We start from the raw sequence: 19767 nt of genomic DNA, 5'->3' as shown, positions 1-19767 counted from the left end.
CTTTCCTTAGGGTGATATCACCTCAGCTGGCTGAATTAATAGAGCTCACTAGAATTTGTCAGCTGGCCAAAGATCAGACAGCTAAAATTTACACTGACAGCCACTATGCTTTTGGTGTACTTCACGACTTCGGAATGTTACGGAAATAACAAGGTTATCTGACTTCCTCTAGACATCCTACTAAACATGGCTCTCAGGTCTCTAAACTTACAGAAGCCATTCAATTACAAAAATAAATTTGGCTATAAGATTCCTAATTGAGTCTCTGGAGAGTAAGGGAAGCCATTTGACTGATGTAGCCGCAAAGACAGCTGCCCTATTACCAGGATGAGATGAAATCATAGAAGTAGCCATGCTTAAATGAAACCCAATTAAAAGGGAATCCCAAGATGCTCAAGAAAGAGCCTCAGAAAAGGAAAAAGAAATATGATTAGCAGGCTGGGTGTGGTGGCTCATTCCTGTAATACCAACACTTTGGGAGGCTGGGGCAGGAGGATCACCTGAGCCCAGGAGTTTGAGACCAGTCTAGGCAACATGGTGAAACCCTGTCTCTACAAAAAAAAAAAAAAATTAGCCAGGCATGTTGGCAGGTGCCTGCAGTCCCCAGTTACTCAGGAGGCTGAGGCAGGAGGATTGACTGGGCCCAGGAGGTTGTGGCTGCAATGAGCGATGATTGTGGCACTGTACTCCAACCTGGTAGACAGAATGATACCATGTCTCAAAAAAAAAAAAAGAAAAGAATGAAAGAAAAGAGAGAGAGAGAAAAGAAAAGAGAGAAAAGAAATATGGTTAACAAAGGGCAAACATTCCCCCCTACCACTTGTAACCTATGGTATGGACTCAATGACAAACGCATTTTGCCTATGGGATTTCAATTTCCTACGTTACAACACCTCCATGAGCTTATATACTGGGGACCTTTAAAAAAAAAAAAAAAAGATTGCATGAGAAAAACAATATTACTGAAAACCTTCACCCACAATAGCTTATAAGGTTTATGCCAAATGTCCAATTTGCTCCAAACATAATCCAGCCCCTTTGTGAGTACAGAGGCACTTCTCCCTTTCTGCTGGACCCTTTGATATTTGACAAATACATTTTGTTCAATTATCTCCTGTTCAGGGATATAAATTCATGTTAGTTATGATTTGCATGTTCTCCCACTGGGTTGAAACATTCCCAAGCAAAAGAGTCACAGTGCAAATTGTAAGAAAATGTCTGTACTAGTCCATTCTCAGACTATTATAAATAAATACTGAGACTGGGTAATTTATAAAGAAAAGAATTAATTGGCTTGGGGTTCTGCAGGCTGTACAGCAAACACAGAAGCTTCTGCTTCTGGGGAGGCCTCAGGAAAATTACAATCATGGCAGAAGGCAAAGTGGGAGCAGCACTTCACATGGCCAGAGAAGGAGCAGGGGTGATGCAGGGTCCAGGGGGTGGGGGCAGGGGACATGCTACACACTTTTAAACAACCAGATCTCACAATAACTCACTCACTACCACAAGAACAGCACCAAGGGGATGGTACTAGTCTATTCATGAGAACTCTAACCCCATGATCAATCATCTTCCACCAGGCCCCACCTCCAACACTGAGGATTACAATTCAATATGAGATTTGGTGGGGACACACATCCAAATCATATTATTCCACCCCAGTCCCCTCCAAATCTCATGTCCTTCTCACATTGCAAAATAAAGTAATTCCTTTTCAAGAGTCCCCCAAAGTTTTAACTCATTCTAGCATTATCTTGAAAGTCCAAAGTTCAAAGTCTAGTCTGAGATAAGGCAAGTCCCTTCTATTTATGAGCCTGTAAAATCAAAAACGAGTTAGTTACTTCCAAGATACAATGGGATACAGGTATTGGGTAAATACTCTTCTTCCAAAAGGGGGAAATTGGCCAAAAGAAAGGGGCTACAAGCCCCATGCAAGTCCAAAACCTAGTAGGGCAGTCATTAAATCTTAAAGCTCCGAAATAAGCTCCTCTGACTCGATGTCTCACATCCAGGGCATGCTGGTGCGAAGGGTGGGCTCCCAAAGCCTTCGACAGCTCTGCCCCTTTGCAGGGTTCAGCCCCTATTGCTGCTCACATGGCCTGGCGTTGAGTGCCTGGAGCTTTTCCAGGTGCATACTGCAAGCTGTTGGCAGCCCCACCATTCCAGGGTCTAAAGGATGGTGACCCTCTTCTCACAGTTCCACTAGGCAGTGCCCCAGTAGGGACTCTGTGTGAGGGCTCTAACCCCACATTTCCCCTCCACACTGCCCTAGTAGAGGTTCTCCATGAGGGCTCCGCCCCTGCAGCAGGCTTATGCCTGGACATCCAGGCTTTTCCATACATCCTCTGAAATCTAGGCAGAGGCTCCCAAGACTCAACTCTTGCACTGTGTGCACTGACAGGCTTAACACCACATACAAGCTGCCAAGCTGCCAAGCTTGTCCCCTCTGAAGCAGCAGCCTATACCTGGTCCCCTTTGAGCCATGACTGGAGCTAGAGCAGCCAAGATGTAGAGAACAGATTATTATTTATTTCACAGCACACTACTGGGAAATGAAGACATCAACAGTCATGACCTCCAATTGGGTGGCTACATTTATTGGAAAATACATCAGCTAAAGGACTCTCTTAAGCCTCATTGGAAGGAACCTTATTAGATACTGTTGACTAATCATTGTGCAGCTAAACTTGAAGGATTTGACTCTTGGGTTCACATCTCTTATTTTAAAAAAGCCCCAACTGCTAAATGGATTTCTAAGCCCTCTGGAGATCTTCAGTTAAAATGTTCAAAGACTCCTGACTCCTCCAAAGACAAGAAGAAGACAACAACAGGGTATATAGTGTATCTCAAGATACTAAACCAATCCCATACAATAAATTTCTGCTATAGGTGGGCATGGTGGTGCATATCTGTAATCCCAGATACTTGGGAGGATTGCTTGAGCCTAGGAGTTCAAGACCAGTCTAGGCCACATAGCAAGACCTCATCAAAAAACAAAATAAAACAACAATTTCTTCTGTATATGCCTTCTACTCTCATGCTTTCCTCTTACACTGTCTAAATATTTAATGACACCCCCTCTGTGGAGGACAAAACAACTCCATCTTAAAAGTTAATCTGGCCGGGCATGGTGGTTCACATCTGTAATCCCAACACTTTGGGAGGCCGAAGTGGGTGGATCACCTGACGTCAGGAGTTTGAGACCAGCCTGGCCAGCATGGTGAAACCCTGTCTCTACTAAAAAAATACAAAAATTATCTGGCCATGGTGGTGCACACCTGTAATCCCAGCTACTTGGGAGGCTGAGGCAGGAGAATTGCTTGAAGTTGGGAGGCAGGGTTTGCAGTGTGCCAAGATCGTGCCATTGCACTCCAGCCTGGGTGACAGGGCAAGACTCAGTCTCAAAAACAAACAAAAAAAGCTAATACACCATGTTGGCTTTTCTGATATTCTTTGTTCTGAGAAGGCCTCTAAGATTTCTAGTTTATCTATTGCTCATTGTGGAAGAGCAAGTACTTACCATAAATCCTGCCCTGAAGTCAAACAAACTTCATATTACTATACTTCAATTGTCCTACACATTCCTTCTAAACCACCCCTTTCCACTAGTATATAAGCCTCGGGTCTGAGGGGTCATGGTAATGGGCATCCACCATCTTGTCTTACTGCCACTGAAGACACAGACATGGCTTCTGTTTGTAACTGGATTTGTCAGCCTCTGTCTTCAGCCTCTCAGCTTCTGTGGACTTTGGGGTAGGTTTGCCCATGTCTGCTCCCCGCCAAACACCTTCCTTTATTCAATACCCTCACCATACATTGGGAAATAACTAATTTGATGAACATAAATATAGGACAGACTCTTATTTTCCATTTCCATATCAAAATGACATTGGTATTCTAATGTCAACCCCTTGGAACCAATCTAATGTTCCTACAGCTTATGGTACTTTCTTTTCAGATATAATATACTATCTGAAATAGTATAATATACTATCTAGGTTCCCATTTAGAAAGGAACATTCAGAAAGTCCTTCCCAATTCTAGATCTCATTGGTCTATTTTTAATACTTGACAAATGGATCATTGTATTTCTATAAATATAGATATCAGTTACCGTGCAAGGTCCCCAGGTATGAGAAAAGACAGCACCAACCTGTGTGCCATGTCACAGTATCTCTTGACTGAGGGGACAGAAACCTTGTTTTTGCGGTTGGAAAAAAAACAGTATAACGTAACCTGGAATCACACAGTAGGAATCACTAAACTGCTTAATTTATAAGGGAAAATGTTAAGGTCTAAGAGTGAAAAAGAGCATGTGTCCCAACTCACATTTTTTTAGTTGTTTTTTTTTATTTTTATGGATTTAGGGGTACAAATGCAGTTGTGTTACATGGATATATTGAGTAGTGGCAAAATCTGGGCTTTTAGTGCACCCATTACCAGAATAGTATACATTGTATCTAATAGGTGGTATTTCATCCTGCCCCCCTACCCTTGCACCACTTGGAGTCTCCAATGTCAATTATTCCACTCTGTATGTTAATGTGCACCCATTGTTTGACTCCCACTTGTGAGAAAAAAAAAGTTAATTTTGTTTCTGAGTTATTTCACTAAAGAAAATGATCTGCAGTTCCATCTATGTTGCTACAAAACACGATTTATTATTTTTTATGGATGACTAGTAGTCCATTTTATATATATTATACATTATATATAATAAATATATAAAATACATATTTATATATTATGTCAAATATATGTCATATATAATATGTATTATATACTATATATTATATAAATTACATATGACATAAATATTTTATATATGTGTTACATTTTATATTATAAATTTATATATTATATTTATATTATTTATTATATATGATGTATATAATGTATAAATTATACATACATTATGTAAATAATTTACATATAATTTATACATACATTATGTAAATAATTTATATAATTTATACATAAAAATATATATGTTATATATATCTTTATGTCCATGAGTACTCAATGTTTAGCTCCCATTTATAAGTGAGAACATGCAGCACTTGGTTTTCTGTTCCTGCATTAATTTGCTTAGAATAATGGCCTCCAGCTTCATCAATGTTGCTGTAATGACATGATTTTGTTCTTTTTTTTATGGCTGTGTAGTATTGAATCATGTCCATGTACCACATTTTCCTTATCCAGTCCATTGTTGATGGACACCTAGGTTGATTCCATGTCTTTGCTCTTGTGAATATTGCTGTGATGCATGTGTCTTTTTGGCAAAATAATTTATTTTCTTTTGAATATATACCCAGTAATGAGATTGCTGGGTTGACTTGTAGTTCTGTTTTATGTTATTTGAGAAGTGTCCAAACTGCTTTCCACAGTGGCTGAAATAATTTACATTCCCACCAATAGTGTTTAAGCATTCTGTTTTCCCCACAGCCTCACCAGCATCTGTTGTGTTTTGACTTTAAAAGCCATTCTGACTGGTGTGAAATGATATCACATTGTGGTTTTGATTTGCATTTCTCTGATGACCAGTGATGTAGAGCATTTTTTCATATGCTTTGGGCCATCTGTATGTCTTCTTTTGAAAAATGTTTGTTCTTGTCCTTCATGTCAAGGGCAGTATGGTCACTTTTTAATGGTTTTTCTTGTTGAATAGTTTGAGTTTCTTGTAGATTTTGAATAGTCACCCTTTGTCACATGCATTCTTTGCAAATCTTTTCTCCCATTCTATAGGTTGTATGTTTAGTCTGTTGATTATTTGTTTATTCATGTAGAAGCTTTCTAGCTTAATGAAGTCCCATTTGTCAACTTTTGTTTTTCGTTTTTGTTGTTTCCTTTTGAGGACTTAGTCATAAGTTCTTTGCCTAGGCCAATGTCCAAAAGTTTTTCCCAGGGTTTCTTCTAGGATTTTTATAGTTTCAGGTCTTACATTTAAGTCTTAAATCCCTCTCGGTTAATTTTTGTATACAGTGAGAGATGGGGGTCCAGGTTCATTCTTCTGCATATGGCTCTAAAATTATCCCAGCATAATTTATTGAATAGGGTGTCCTTTTGCCAGTGTATATTTTGTCAAATAACAGGTTTTTGTAGATATGGGGCATTATTTCTAGTTTCTCTATTTTGTTCCATTGATCTATGTGTCATGTCTATTTTTATACCAGTACCATGCTGTTTTGTTTACTATGGCTTTGTAGTATAATTTTAAGTCAAAATGTGATACCTCCAGCTTTACTCCTTTTGTTTAGGATTGCTTTGGCTATTTGGCCCCTTTTATGGTTCCACATGAATTTTAGGATTGTTTTTTCTAATTCCATGAAGAATGATGTTGGTAGTTTGCCAGGTATTGTGTTGAATCGGCATTTGCTGAATCTGTATTCCTGAATCTGTATTTGCTGAATCTGTATTGTTAAATTTGAATTGCTTTGGGCAGTACAGTCATTTTGATGACATTAATTCTTCTAATCCTGGAGCATGGGGTGTTTTTCCATTTGTTTGTGTCATCTATTCTTTCTTTCTTTTTTTCTTTCCTTCCTTCCTTCCCTTTCTTCCACTCTTTTCTTTTTTCTTGAGACAGGGGTCTCACTTTTTTTTTTTTTTTTTTTTTTTTTTGAGACGCAATCTTGCTCTGTCGCCCAGGTTGGAGTGCAGTGGCATGATCTCGGCTCACTGCAAGCTCCACCTCCTGGGTTCATGCCATTCTCCTGCCTCAGCCTCCCAAGTAGCTGGGACTACAGGTGCCCGCCACCAAACCCAGCTAATTTTTTGTGTTTTTAGTAGAGACGGGGTTTCACCATGTTAGCCAGGATGGTCTCAATCTCCTGAACTTTTCACCAGGGCTGGAGTCCATAATCATAGCTCACTGCAGCCTCCAACTGCTAGGCTCCAGCAATCCTCCCACCTCAGCCTCCTGAGTAGTTGGGACTACAGGCAGGCAGTGTCAGGCCTCTGAGCCCAGGCTAAGCCATCGTATCCCCTAGGTTATATGCCAAGATGGCCCGAAGCAGGTGAAGAATCACAAAAGAAGTGAAAATGGCCTGTTCCTGTCTTAACTGATGACATTACCTTGTGAAATTCCTTCTCCTGGCTCATCCTGACTCAAAACTCCCCCACTGAGCACCCTGTGACTCCCACCCCTGCCCGACAGAGAACAACCCCCCTTTGACTGTAATTTTCCTTTACCTGCCCAAATGTTATAAAATGGCCCCACCCCATCTCCCTTCGCTGATTATCTTTTCAGACTCAGCCCGCCTGCACTTGGGTGAAATAAACAGCCTTGTTGTTCACACAAAGCCTGTTTGGTGGTCTCTTCACATGGACAAGAGTGAAACGCAGCACCATGCCCAGCTAATTTCTTTGGTTTTGCAGAGTTTGCAGAGACAGGGTCTCACTATGTTGCCCAGACTGGTCTCAAACTTGTGGCCTCAAGCAATCCCCCAACCTCGGGCTTCCAAAGTGCTGAGATTACACGCACGAGCCACCTCACCTGGCCTGATTTCTTTCATCAGTATTTTGTAGTTCCTGCAGAGATTTGTATTAGTCTGTTTTCATGCTGCTGATAAAGACATACCCTAGATTAGGCAATTTACAAAGAAAGAGGTTTAATTGGACTTCCAGTTCCACGTGGCTGGGGAAGCCTCACAATCATAGCAGAAGGCAAGGAGGAGCAAGTCCCATCTTACATGGATGGCAGCAGGCAAAGAGAGAATGAGGAAGATGCAAAAGCGGAAACCCCTGATAAAACCATCAGATCTTGTGAGACTTAGTCACTACCACGAGAACAGTATATAAGAAAACACCCCAATGATTCAATTATCTCCCATCAGGTCCATCCCATGGGATTTATGGAAGTACAATTCAAAATGAGATTTGGGTGGGGACACAGAGTCAAACCATATCAAGATCTTTCATCTCTTTCAATAAGAGTAATTAATATGTTAATTCACATAGAAGCTGAAATGGCCTCCAAACATGGCCAACCCTCTTAGATTCAGAAAGACAAGGTTTACACTTACAAAAACATATGGACCCCCTTTCCTCCTGGAAATTTACTACCAGGGTTTGTAGTCTAATAGACTTTACTCCTACAGCTTTAACATCTCATATATATGATAATCAGACCTATGATATAGTATAACTAGTTAAAATATACATCACATTTCAGAGTACCCACATTCTTCCCATGTGCAGTTGATGGGCCGTATTACAAAAACAAAATTTGGAACTCCATTTCTGTTTTAGATTGTACACAGCTTCAAGACGAATGTTATTGTCTACAAAATGTTTAAAATCCTGAAATTATAGAAACATGGCTTTAGTCTCTACCCATTCAAAATAATATGTAATATATGCAAAATAAAAAAGATGTTTTTGTTGAGGAAGAAAGATAAATGAGGCTGTGACCATCTTAGGCCTCACAATCAGACAACATTTAAGTCATATTGCTATTTGGTGCAAAACCGGATTCATAAAAAATTACTCTGGAGACAAAATGACACAGTAATATGGATATTGATAATCAAATATTACAGTATTAAAACTCAGTCTTCCTCAGGTTATACTCCCAGCTAACTTACTTTGGGACACGTTCTCGGTCTATACTGAGTCTATGTTCCCAGGCTTAAGTCCTCAAACTTGGCCGATAATAAAACTAACAATGATTTCTTTAAGTTTTAGTGCCTGTTATTTCACCTTTCGGTCGACAAATTGTTTTTCTCATGTTCCTCTGTCTTACATCAATGTAATTTGTAGACCAGCCAAATAATCTAAAAGGCCAGAAGGAAACAATTTTTCCTCTCCTACAACTATTTCCTCTCGTCCTCCGGCTGAAAGTTGTTCCACGTCCCGGGAAGAGGGGGCCCCACCAGGCAGCACCACCAGCTCCACAGAGTTGGAGCGATTTCCCCAAGAAGCTCCGCTGCGCCCCTCGTCACCCCCAGAGACCAGCAGAGGAAATGGCATCTATCCCTTGGAAGACACTAGGCAGGAGAGAACAACTGCAAGCCCTTCTGCTCACACAGAGGAGGAAAGGATTTCGGAGGCGGCGAATGGGATGTAGCAGAAACCCGACGGCCGCGGCGGAAGGGACACCTACCCTCCCCGGCCTAATTCTGAGCCGTCTTCGCCCGGTTGTCATAGCACTTACAACGGACGCCACTGCGCAGGTCACACCGTGCCGCACCGCCTTCTGGGGGCCGGAGTCTAGAGGGGCTGAGGCGCAAAGGTGGCGACCGACTTCTGAGTGGGCCGCGGTTGGAATTAGATTTCTATTGGGGCGGGGCTCGAGTGAACCACGGCCTAATCCTCATTAGCAGAGAAGGATAATTACTGCAATACTCTGCCCTGCCCTGGCAGCAGCTCCTGAGACCCTGAGTCTGCGGAAGGCCCGCCCCCAGCCTGGGCTCCGGGCACAAGCCACGCCCCTCCCGCCGCGTCCCCGCCTCTCCCATCGATGGCGTGTGGGTGGGGCTTCGTGGGGGCGGAGCTGCGCGAGGCGGGGTGTCGCGGGCTCGTCCCTGGTGCTCTGGGATCCCGCGCTTCTGAGACTCGCAGTCTCCGCGAGTTGCCTGTTTTTTTCCTGCTGGGACGCGCATGAGGGCCCCGTCCATGGACCGCGCGGCCGTGGCGAGGGTGGGCGCGGTAGCGAGCGCCAGCGTGTGCGCCCTGGTGGCGGGGGTGGTGCTGGCTCAGTACATATTCACCTTGAAGAGGAAGACGGGGCGGAAGACCAAGATCATCGAGATGGTGAGTGTGGAGGCTCGGCGCGCCCAGAGCACGCGAGGGACCGGCTGGGCCGTCAGCTGGCCTTGGCCGCTGCTCGGTCGCGACCGGGAGCTGCCGGCGTCGCCTGTCAGGCTGGGATCTCGCTAGCTCGGGACGAGCAGCTTGGAGGACGCGGCTGCCCCGCGTGCGGCCACTCCTCGGGCTTGGTGACCAGGGTTGCGGCTGCGGCCCTCGGCTGCCTGTGGTCTTTGTTAGGTTTCCATTTGAAGGAGCAAGGCAGAAAATAGATGAATCGGACACAGGCTACCTTGTGCTGCAAAACCCGTTTCTCTAGAGATAAGCTGCATGTCCTGGGCAGGCCGCTCCTTCTCTCCCTGCCTTGCTCCCGCCCTCCTCCCGGATCCGCGTCAAACCGTTGCCGCTCATCTAGTTACAATTCCCGCAGAGGACTAGTTGTTTTATGTTGGGACTGCCATGAGTTAGATTATGAAAATGTGCAATATCTAAAATTTTACAAGAATGACAATCCAGAAGAAATTCAGGATAGTTTATTTTGTGTTTGAATGTATTCCTTCTTGTCTCAAAACTCCCACGAAATATATTTTTGTTCATCTTAACTCCCAAAGCTCTTGTATAAATTTTCGAATTTAATTTTTTATCGAAGAGGGTGTGTCAATAATTACATTTGAGATACATTATAAGTAATTCGTTTCAAAAATAAGGATATTTAGTTTCGTTTTGTATTTTAATTAGATCCCACTCAGGAAGACAATTCTTGCACAAACTTGGATTCTTATGTATTTTCTGAAATGCATAATCCTGGGTATACGCCTGACCGTGTGCTATACATGTGAACATTTAGGGTCAGATGAACATCTAGGGTCAGATGACAGAGAAAAATTTTAAATCTACTACACTAAATAATATCATTTTAGGTTGTAATACTTGGAATTTCTCAGCACCTGCAATATGTTCAAACTGATGAAAGACACGATTTGTCCTGTAGGTTGTATTGACCCCAGGTTGAATACAGCCAGATTTGCATAATTAAAAGTAGCCAGTGTCCCAGCTATTTGGGAGGCTGAAAGGAGGATCACTTGAGTCTGGGAGTTCAAGGTTGTAATCACACCTGTGAATAGCTGCTGCACTCCAGCCTGGGAAACACAGCGAGACCCTCTTTGAAAAAAAAAAAAAAGTTCCCACTTGTCTCATATTACAATAATATTCCACAATTTTGAATTAATTTATTCTTAAAGGGTCTTAATCATTCTAAAGGCTTATGAAAATTCGTTTCTCCCACTTCTATAGGCCCACAGCAGCAAATGGTTTTATCTCAGAAGTTTCATTTTGCTCTTGTTGCTTTCCTGCTCAGAAAACTTGGCTTGCTTTTGCCCACAACCCAAGGTTAATAATGCCTATGTAGGGGAAAAAACCGGGTTGCCATATCTCCCTGTCTGTGCTTAAACTGTAGATTGGTCTGTTATACCGCTTCTCTAAGCCAAGTAAGGTTAAAAATCAATGTTTTCACAAAATCCTTCAATGATACCATCATAGGAACAGTTTGCTATCTTTGTGACAAATAATGAAGACCTATCAAGAATACCAACTTATTTGTACTAAAGAAATCAGTCAATATTTACATGTATGCGTAGTGTATCGATTCAGATTGTAATATATGTGTAGCCTGCTAGTAGCTTTTCAATGGAAAAAGTGAAAACAGTTCATGTTAACTTTTTAAATTTTAATAGTTTGCTTCTTCAAGTGGAAGAAGTATTTGACTGGAGGTCAGAAGACCTGGGGTGGAATCCTGGTTCTATCTTTCTGTAATAATGTGGGTCTGCTCTGCCCATCCTCTCCCCTCCTCCTTCAGAAAAATCTCTGCAAACCCATGATGTCCAATAGACATAGCTCATATTGGACACAGCTAGTAGAGTTAACTACCTAACCAAGTTGGGCCTATCTAACTGGCTAAGAAAACCAGTAACTTCTGGGACTTGGCTCAAAAGGATGCATTGTCTTTCAGGAGTTTTTAATTGAGAGACATGAGGAAGTTGCTAGTGGGTTGTTTATGCTACAGCTGAAATATTCCATAGGCCTGCAAGATTAATGTACAGAAGAAGCCAGTCGTGGCCAGGCATGGTGGCTCACACCTGTAACCCCAACACTTCGGGAGGGTGAGGTGGGAGCACCCGGTCTCGAAAAAAAAGAAAAGAATGAAAGAGAATGTGGATCAAGAAACTGAATTGTAAAGGAATTTTGTAAAGCCATTATAAAGAGTTTGCTCTTTATTTTGCAACAAAAGATCATCGAAGGTTTACTTTGGCAAGGTAAGGTGGCTCTCGCCTGCAATCCTAGCACTTTCAGAGGCTGAGGCGGGAGGATCCCTTGAGCCCAGGAGTTCGAGACCAGCCTAGGCAGCATAGGGAGACCCTTTCTCTACAAAAAATAAAGATATTAGCCAGTGCAGTGGCACACACCTGTAGTGTAGTCCCAGCTACTTACGGGCCAGAAGTGGAATCTCTTGAGTCAAGGTGGTTGAGGCTGCAGTGAGTCGTGATCACACCACTGCACTCGAGCTTGGGTGACAGAGTCACCCAGAGTCTCAAAACAAAGAAACAAAACACCCAATACTGTGTTTTATGAAAATAAAGTGGATTGGAAGGGAAGATCCTGGAAAGAAAGAAATTTAGGAGGTTGGTAGTATTTCTTGCGAAAGAGGATTAGAGGCCTTAAACTATGCCACTAGCAAGAGGTATGGAAATAAGGGATCAGGAGACAAACATTTCAGAGATAAAATCAACGGGACTTTGTGGCAGCACAGACTGTAGAGTCATACAAACCTAGTTTTGAATCTGGTTTTTCTCATTTATCAAGCCATGTGACCTTGGGCAAATTACTTAACCTCTGTGAATCTCCCATTTTTCATATATTAATTGGGAGATAATGATAGTACCTACTTCATAGGTTGTGAGGATTAAATGAGATAACACAGTACCTAGAACATAATTGCTTTCTTTCAGAGCTTATTATTGGTTATCATTAAACAAAGGGATTAATTATAAGAAGAAATAACTTTAAGGTTATCAGGTAACTGCTGATTCTGGATATATTATTAGCCAAGATGAAGAGGAGGAAAAAGCAGCAGGTTTGGAAAGTAGCCAGGAGGTAAGGGAAATATGGAATAACAAGTTCACTTTAAGTCATATGAAATTTGAGATGATCGAGAAATGACCAAGTAGAAATGTTCATGAAATAGTAAATATATTTAAAGTGCTTAGAAAAGTACCTGGCCCAAAGTAACCAACATATACATTACTTATTGTTATTATTAGCAACAGCAACTAAAAATGGAAGGCTGGTGCTGCTCTAAAGAGAAATTGGGGCTAGAAATAATATTTTCCCAAATGTCTAACCTCTCAGTGGCAAGTGTGGAGATGGATATTATTTCTCATCCATAGTTTTACAGCAAGAAGAAAACAGAAAACTTGGCAATGCCTAACATTGAAGGAGTGTTCATTAAAGACGCTGAAAGCTGTCAGAGGTGGAATAACAGGAAATGTTTCCAAAAGAAGGGGCAGAATTAGCTGTGTCCATCTTCTCTAAGGTCAGAAGTTGATGACAAGGTCAGAAGTTGGTCTGAAAGCAGGGGGTTGAGCCACCATTGGTAAAACAATGATGTGAAGAAAACTAAAAACGACTATTGGGCAGAGGAAATAGTTGTGCTGAGGATGGGTATTTTGTTTTGTTTTTCAAACGGTTGGCACACGAGTATGTTGGTGGGCAGAGGAGTAGTGAAAAGCAAATGGTTAAAGATAAGCAGAGGAGAAAGAATAATCAGTCTAGCAAAGTTCTAGGGGAGATGTGGACAGATGCCCTTTGAAGCGAATACGGAACATCTCTGTCTGTCTGAAAGAGATTACTCTGGGCCAGGCACGTTGGCTCACACCTGTAATCCCAGCACTTTGGGAGGCCAAGGCAGGCAGATCACCTGAGATCAGGAGTTTGAGACCAGCCTGACCAACATGGTGAAACCCCATCTCTAATAAAAATTTTTTAAAATCAGGTGTGGTGGCGGGTGCCTGTAATCCCAGCTACTTGGGAGGTTGAGGCAGGATAATTGCTTGAACCCAAGAGGCGGAGGTTGCAGTGAGCCGAGATCGCGCCATTGTACTCCAGCCTGCACGACAGAGCAGGATGTCATCTCAAAAAAAAAAAAAAAAAAAAAAATACTACTCATACTGAGTTATAGTTACTTATTCTCCATATTCTTATTATATCTTATTATTTGCGGCCTTAGATTAATTAATTGCCTCCACCTACTTCATTCTTTACTTCTATCCAGTTAATCTGATTTTTTCCTACTAAATGACACCTCTTTCAAATGCTACCTACCAACTTCTTTTCTAATTTCTCCTGCAATACCAGAATGCATTCTATTTTTATCAGCAGATTTTCAGTTTTTCTTTAATAGAAAGCTACCAAAAAGAGGATGAGACTAGAATTCAAAGAAAGAACCAAAAGGAAAAAAAAAAAAAATGAAATTGCTTAATCTTCTTCAGTTATTCTAATATCCTTTATTAAATTCTCTTAGAGTATTTATCCAGTGAAGTAAAATGCAAACACAACACCAGAACGAATGTGTAGTCTTAAGTTTAGCCCCTAAAGAGCATCAAGGAAGGTAGGAAATTATTTAGACAGCAGGATAGGGGAGATGGAACTGTCACTAGAACCTCCACAACCAGTTAAAAATGGTCATTTCCAATTTAAACATATCTCAACTATTTACTGGTTTGTTGTTAACACCAACTGTTACTTCTTAAGTAGCTGATGTGGTTTTTTTTTTTTGAAACTTTACTGTATTTCTTTCTAGGACATAAATTTCTTTTCTTATTTTATTTTATTTTTGAGGCAGGGTCTCACTCTGTCACCCAGGCTGGAGTGCAGTGGTTGAATCTCAGCTCACTGCAACCTCCACCTCCTGGGCTCGAGCCATCCTCCCACCTCGGCCTTCAGAGTAGCCAGGACTAAAGCATGCACCACCAGGCCCAACTAATTTTTGTATTTTTTGTAGAGATGGGGGTTTTGCCACATTGCCCAGGCTGGTGTCAAATTCCTGGGCTCAAGAGATCCACCCATCTTGGCCTCCCAAAATGCTGGGATTACAGGTGTGTGCCAACTGTGTCTGGTCTTAGTAGATAAACTGTTAACAAAAACTTCTTCCCTTCTTCCACTTTTAAGACAATATAGGCCAACTCTGGGGGCATTGCCTATGAGTTAGCCCTGCTCCTCAAGGAGCAGTTAAAAAAAGAAAAAAGGGCCGGGAGCGGTGGCTCACACCTGTAATCCCAGCACTTTGGGAGGCCAAGGCGGGTGGATCACCTGAGGTTGGGAGTTCGACACCAGCCTGACCAACATGGAGAAACCCCGTCTCTACTACAAATACAAAAAATTAGCTGGGCGTGGTGGCGCATGCCTGTAATCCCAGCTACTTGGGAGGCTGAGGCAGAAGAATCACTTGAACCCAGGAGGCAGAGGTTGCAGTGAGCCGAGATCATACCATTGCACTCCAGCCTGGGGAACAAGAGCAAAACTCCATCTCAAAAAAAAAAAAAAAAAAAAAAGTCAGATATTTTCTGGGTATTATGCTGAGTTAATGGAAAGCCCACTATTGAGTGTGTATTTTAAAAAGGAAGGGAGAAGCAGCCCCAGTTTTAAATAACTGCTTTAGTGAATCAGATAGACATTGTATTTTATTTTATTTTATTTTATTTTATTTTATTTTATTTTATTTTATTTTATTTTAGAGACTGGGTCTCACTCTGCTGCCAGGCTGGAGTGCAGTGAAGCGATCATGGCTCACTGCAGCCTCAAACTCCTGGACTCAATCAGTCCTCCCACTTCAGCCTCCCAAGCAGCTGGGACTACAGGCATGTGCCGTCACACCTGGCTAAGCTAAATTTTTAATTTATTTATTAATTTTTTTTTTTTTTGGAGAGACAGGGTCTCACTATTTGCCCAGGCTGGTCTTAAACTCCTGGGCTCAAGCAATCCTCCTGCCTTGGCTGCCCAAAGTGCTGGGATTACAGGTATGAACCACCATACCTGGACAGACTTTTAAAATATCTCCATATCTCAATTTTTATCTAATTTATATCAGTGCTTAGATTTATGACTTTTTAGGACCTGTTTTGACATCTTGATTCATTTTGTAAAACATTTTCTCTGAATTCCTTTGGCATTTCCTGATGATTTCTCATAATTTAGCAATTTATACAGTGTCTTGTATTGTTTATTATTATTTATGTTCCTTGAGGGTGCTTTTCTTTTGGTCTTATTTATTTTTGAGACAAGGTCTCATTCTGTTGCCTGGGCTGGAGTGCGATGGCATGATGATAGCTCACTGTAGCCTCAAACTCCTGAGCTCAAGTATTCCTCCTGCTTCAGCCTCCCAGTTAGCTGGGAATATAGGCGTGAGCCATTATGCCTGGCTAATTTTTTATTTTCTGTAGAGACAAGACTTTGCTGTGTTGCCCAGGCTGGTCTCAAAATCCTGGGCTCAAGCAATCTTCCCAACTCGGCCTTCCAAAGTGCTGGGATTGCAGGCATGAGCCACCTGACTAGCTGGTCTCTTTTAAAATTAGTTGCACTTGACTAAGAAAAAGAGAGACCCCAAAACAGTGGCTTCAATAAACAGAAAATTTTGTTTTTCTAATGGAATGAGAAATCCAGAAAACAGGCAGTTGCTTGTGTTAATTAGGGCCATAAGGATATCAAGGCGTAGGTCTTTGACATTTCCCTTGTCTTTTCTTCGTGGTCATAAGATGGTCGTTGCAGTCATGGCCAACGCGTCCATGTTTCAGGCAGCAGAAAGGCAGAATCAGGGAAGAAAATACCTATTTCGGTCAAGCTGAATTTTCTGCTTACGCATAATTGGAGAGAACAAGATTATATGGCCACCCTTATGTAAGTGAAGTTGAAGAATTGTTTTCTGATTGAGCACATTGCCACTTTCCAACAAAAATGAGATGTTATTAGTAAGAAAAAAAGGGAGAGAGTCTATTAAATGGGTACTCATAATACAGCAGTAGAGAACACAAACTCAGAATAGCTTCTATCTTCTTTTTTTTTTTTTTTTCCGACACCAAGTCTCACTCTGTGCTAGAGCGCAGTAGCATGATCTCAGCTCACCGCAACCTCCACCCCCAGGTTCAAGCAGTTCACATGCCTCAGTCTCCTGATTAGCTGGGACTATAGACATGCACCACCACGCCCAGCTAATTTTTGTATTTTTAGGAGAGATGGAGTTTTGCCATGTTTGCCAGTCTGGTCTTGAACTCCTGACCTCAGGTGATCTGCCCGCCTCAGCCTCCCAAAGTGCTGGGATTGCAGTTGTGGGCCACCACGCCCAACAGCTTGTATCTTTTGTTTACCCCGAGTAAAGATATATTCATTCACACTTGAAATATCTAGATTTTAAGTAGCTCTCAACACATAGCCACCTCCTTCATATGTCCTAGTGAGATATGGAAGCTAATCTCCCAATTATGTGTCACAACTAGCTTCAAAACTATAGACCTAATAGTACTCCAAAAATGAATGCAGATTGAGCATTCCTAATCTGAAAATCTGAAATCCAAAATGCTTCAAAATCTGAAACTTTTTGAGCACTGACATGATGCCACACAAGTGGCTGAGATATTGATACCTTTGCTGTCTGATGGTTCAGAGTACACAAACTTTGTTTTAGTCACAAAATTGTGTAAAATATTTTATAAAATTACTTTTAGGCCTTGTATATAAGGTGGATGTGAAACATAAATGAATTTCAAATTTAGACTTGGGCACCATCCCCACCATATAATGTGTGTGCAGATATTCCAGAATCCCAAAATACCCGAAATCAGAAACACTTCTGGTCCCAAGCAGTTTGAGTAAAGGATATTCAACCTGTGTAAGGTTGTGAGACATAGCAACAAAAGGCTATGTGATAAAGAAACAGGAGATGACATTGGGTAATGATTCATGGCTGAGGTGATGTTTGAAGGATAAAAATCATGATTGCTCCAGTTTGAAAAACAGGAAAAAACATTAAATTCTTTTTGTTTGTTTGTTTGTTTTGTTTTTTGTTTTGTTTTTTGAGACAGGGTCTCGCTCTATCACCCAGGCTGGAATGCAGTGGCACCATATGGCTCACTGCAGCCTTGATCTGCTTGGCTCAAGTGGTCTTCCTACTTCACCCTCCCCGGTAGCTGGGACCACAGGCGCATGCCACCATGCCTGGCTTATTTTTGTTTTTTTTTTATAGAGATGGTTTGGCGTGTTGCCCAGGCTGGTCTCAAACTCCTGGTCTTTAAGCCATCCCATCTCTACCTCCCAAAGTGCTGGGATTATAGGTGTGAGCCACCGTGCCCAGCCCATTAAACTCTTAACATTATCAAAGGCTATATTCAAGATGATCTTGAATTCCCAAATTGGCAAACATGGAAGTGTTTGTGCCAGGCATATATGACTTTGTCCTTTCAAATCGTGTTTGTCACGTTTCCTGTACATTATCTGCATGCCACAAGTTAACCACATTTTCAACTTTAATGAAAAGTTGTTCTCTTATCTAGTGAGCTACTTTTATGTTAGCTAGAAACAGCTCCTTCCTGAAACAGTTTTAGCTTTACAATTTTTTTTTCTCTTTCCTTTTGTTGTTAATTCATTTGCCTAACAGATGGAGTCCCCTTTTAACTGGATACTTACATTTTAAATTTATTCACAAATTTTTTTCTGACTAAAAGCCATTAGTTCTTTTTTCTTTCATTCATTTATGTATCTTAAGAAATGGGATCACGCTCTGTGAGCCAGGCTGGAGTGCAGTGGTGCAATCATAGCTCACTGCAACCTCGACCTCCTGGGCTCAAACCATCTTCCCACCTCAGCCTCCCGAGTAGCTGGGAGTACAGACATGTGCCACCATGCCTGACTAATTTTATTTTTAGAGACAGGGTCTTGTTACTGGGCACGGTGGCTCACACCTGTAATCCCAGCACTTTGGGAGGCCAAGGTGGGCGGATCTCAAGGTCAGGAGTTTGAGAGCAGCCTGACCAACATGGTGAAACCCTGTCTCTACTAAAAATACAAAAATTAGCCAGGCGTGGTGGTACATGCCTATAATCCCAGCTACTCGGGAGGCTGAGGCAGTAGAATGACTTACACCCAGGAGGCAGAGGTTACAGTGAGCCAAGATCATGCCATTGCACTCCAGCTCTGGACAACAGAGCAAGACTCCATCTCGAAAAAAACCCAAAACAGAAAGTGTCTTGTTATGTTGCCCAGGCTCATTACATTTTTAGATCCTTTTACTTTCTTCACCTTGATTACCAGTACTAGCCATTGATTGGGGGGCAAGAGGTGGGCATTTTTTCCTACAATATAGCAATTTTTTACAACCTGGCTAAGGCTCATAAGAGCTGGTTATATAAACCATGACAACTAGAGAAGGATGAAACCTTATTTTGAAATACAGGGTCCCATATACTAGTGTTTTACACCAGTGGTTCTCAAAGAGTGGTCCCAGTCCATGGCATCAGCATTGAGCAGGAACTTGATATATATGCAAGTTGTCTAGCCCTACCCCAGACAAACTATCAGAAACTTTGAGGTTGAGCCCAGCAGGCTGTTTTAACAAGCCCTCCAGGTGATTGTGATATGTGCTAAAGCTTGAGAATCATTTAAGTAAATAATTCAAATTATTACCACAGCAAAATGTAAATTTTATGTGTAACAAAACTTCCTGGTTACTTGCTCACAAATAATAGTTAGAATTGGGGCTGCCAGACAATTACTGTATAAAGAGAGTGATGAGGATGTAGAAAAATAGGTACTTTCATTTACTTTATTAAAGGCAGTATACCATTGGTTAAATGAATATTTCATTTGTATAATAAAATATTGGGCAGCTGTGAAAAAGAAATCTGTATGAGTTAACTTTTTTTTTTTTTTGAGACGGAGTCTCTCTGTCACCCAGGCTGGAGTACAGTGATACGATCT

At 41.6% G+C, this 19767-nt stretch overlaps 2 protein-coding genes and 1 long non-coding RNA gene across 3 annotated transcripts in view; 2 read left to right on the top strand and 1 right to left on the bottom strand.

Moving 5' to 3' along the window:
* LOC126950102 (uncharacterized) overlaps positions 1 to 19767 on the top strand; it is a 480177-nt gene that overhangs the window by 313171 nt on the left and 147239 nt on the right. The window lies entirely within an intron of this gene.
* LOC126950111 (uncharacterized) overlaps positions 1 to 19767 on the bottom strand; it is a 189675-nt gene that overhangs the window by 22984 nt on the left and 146924 nt on the right. The window lies entirely within an intron of this gene.
* The window catches only part of NT5C3A (5'-nucleotidase, cytosolic IIIA), a 49672-nt gene continuing 39106 nt past the window's right edge, over positions 9202 to 19767 (top strand). Inside the window, exon 1 of the mRNA XM_050783283.1 lies at positions 9202 to 9753. Within this exon, the coding sequence (XP_050639240.1) occupies positions 9601 to 9753 (153 nt within the window). The 5' untranslated portion in view covers positions 9202 to 9600. The remainder of the gene's footprint in view (positions 9754 to 19767) is intronic.

This window comes from Macaca thibetana, chromosome 3 (genome assembly GCF_024542745.1).
Source record: "Macaca thibetana thibetana isolate TM-01 chromosome 3, ASM2454274v1, whole genome shotgun sequence".
NCBI classification, from domain to species: Eukaryota; Metazoa; Chordata; class Mammalia; order Primates; family Cercopithecidae; genus Macaca; species Macaca thibetana.
This window is presented reverse-complemented; position numbering and strand designations above follow the sequence as displayed.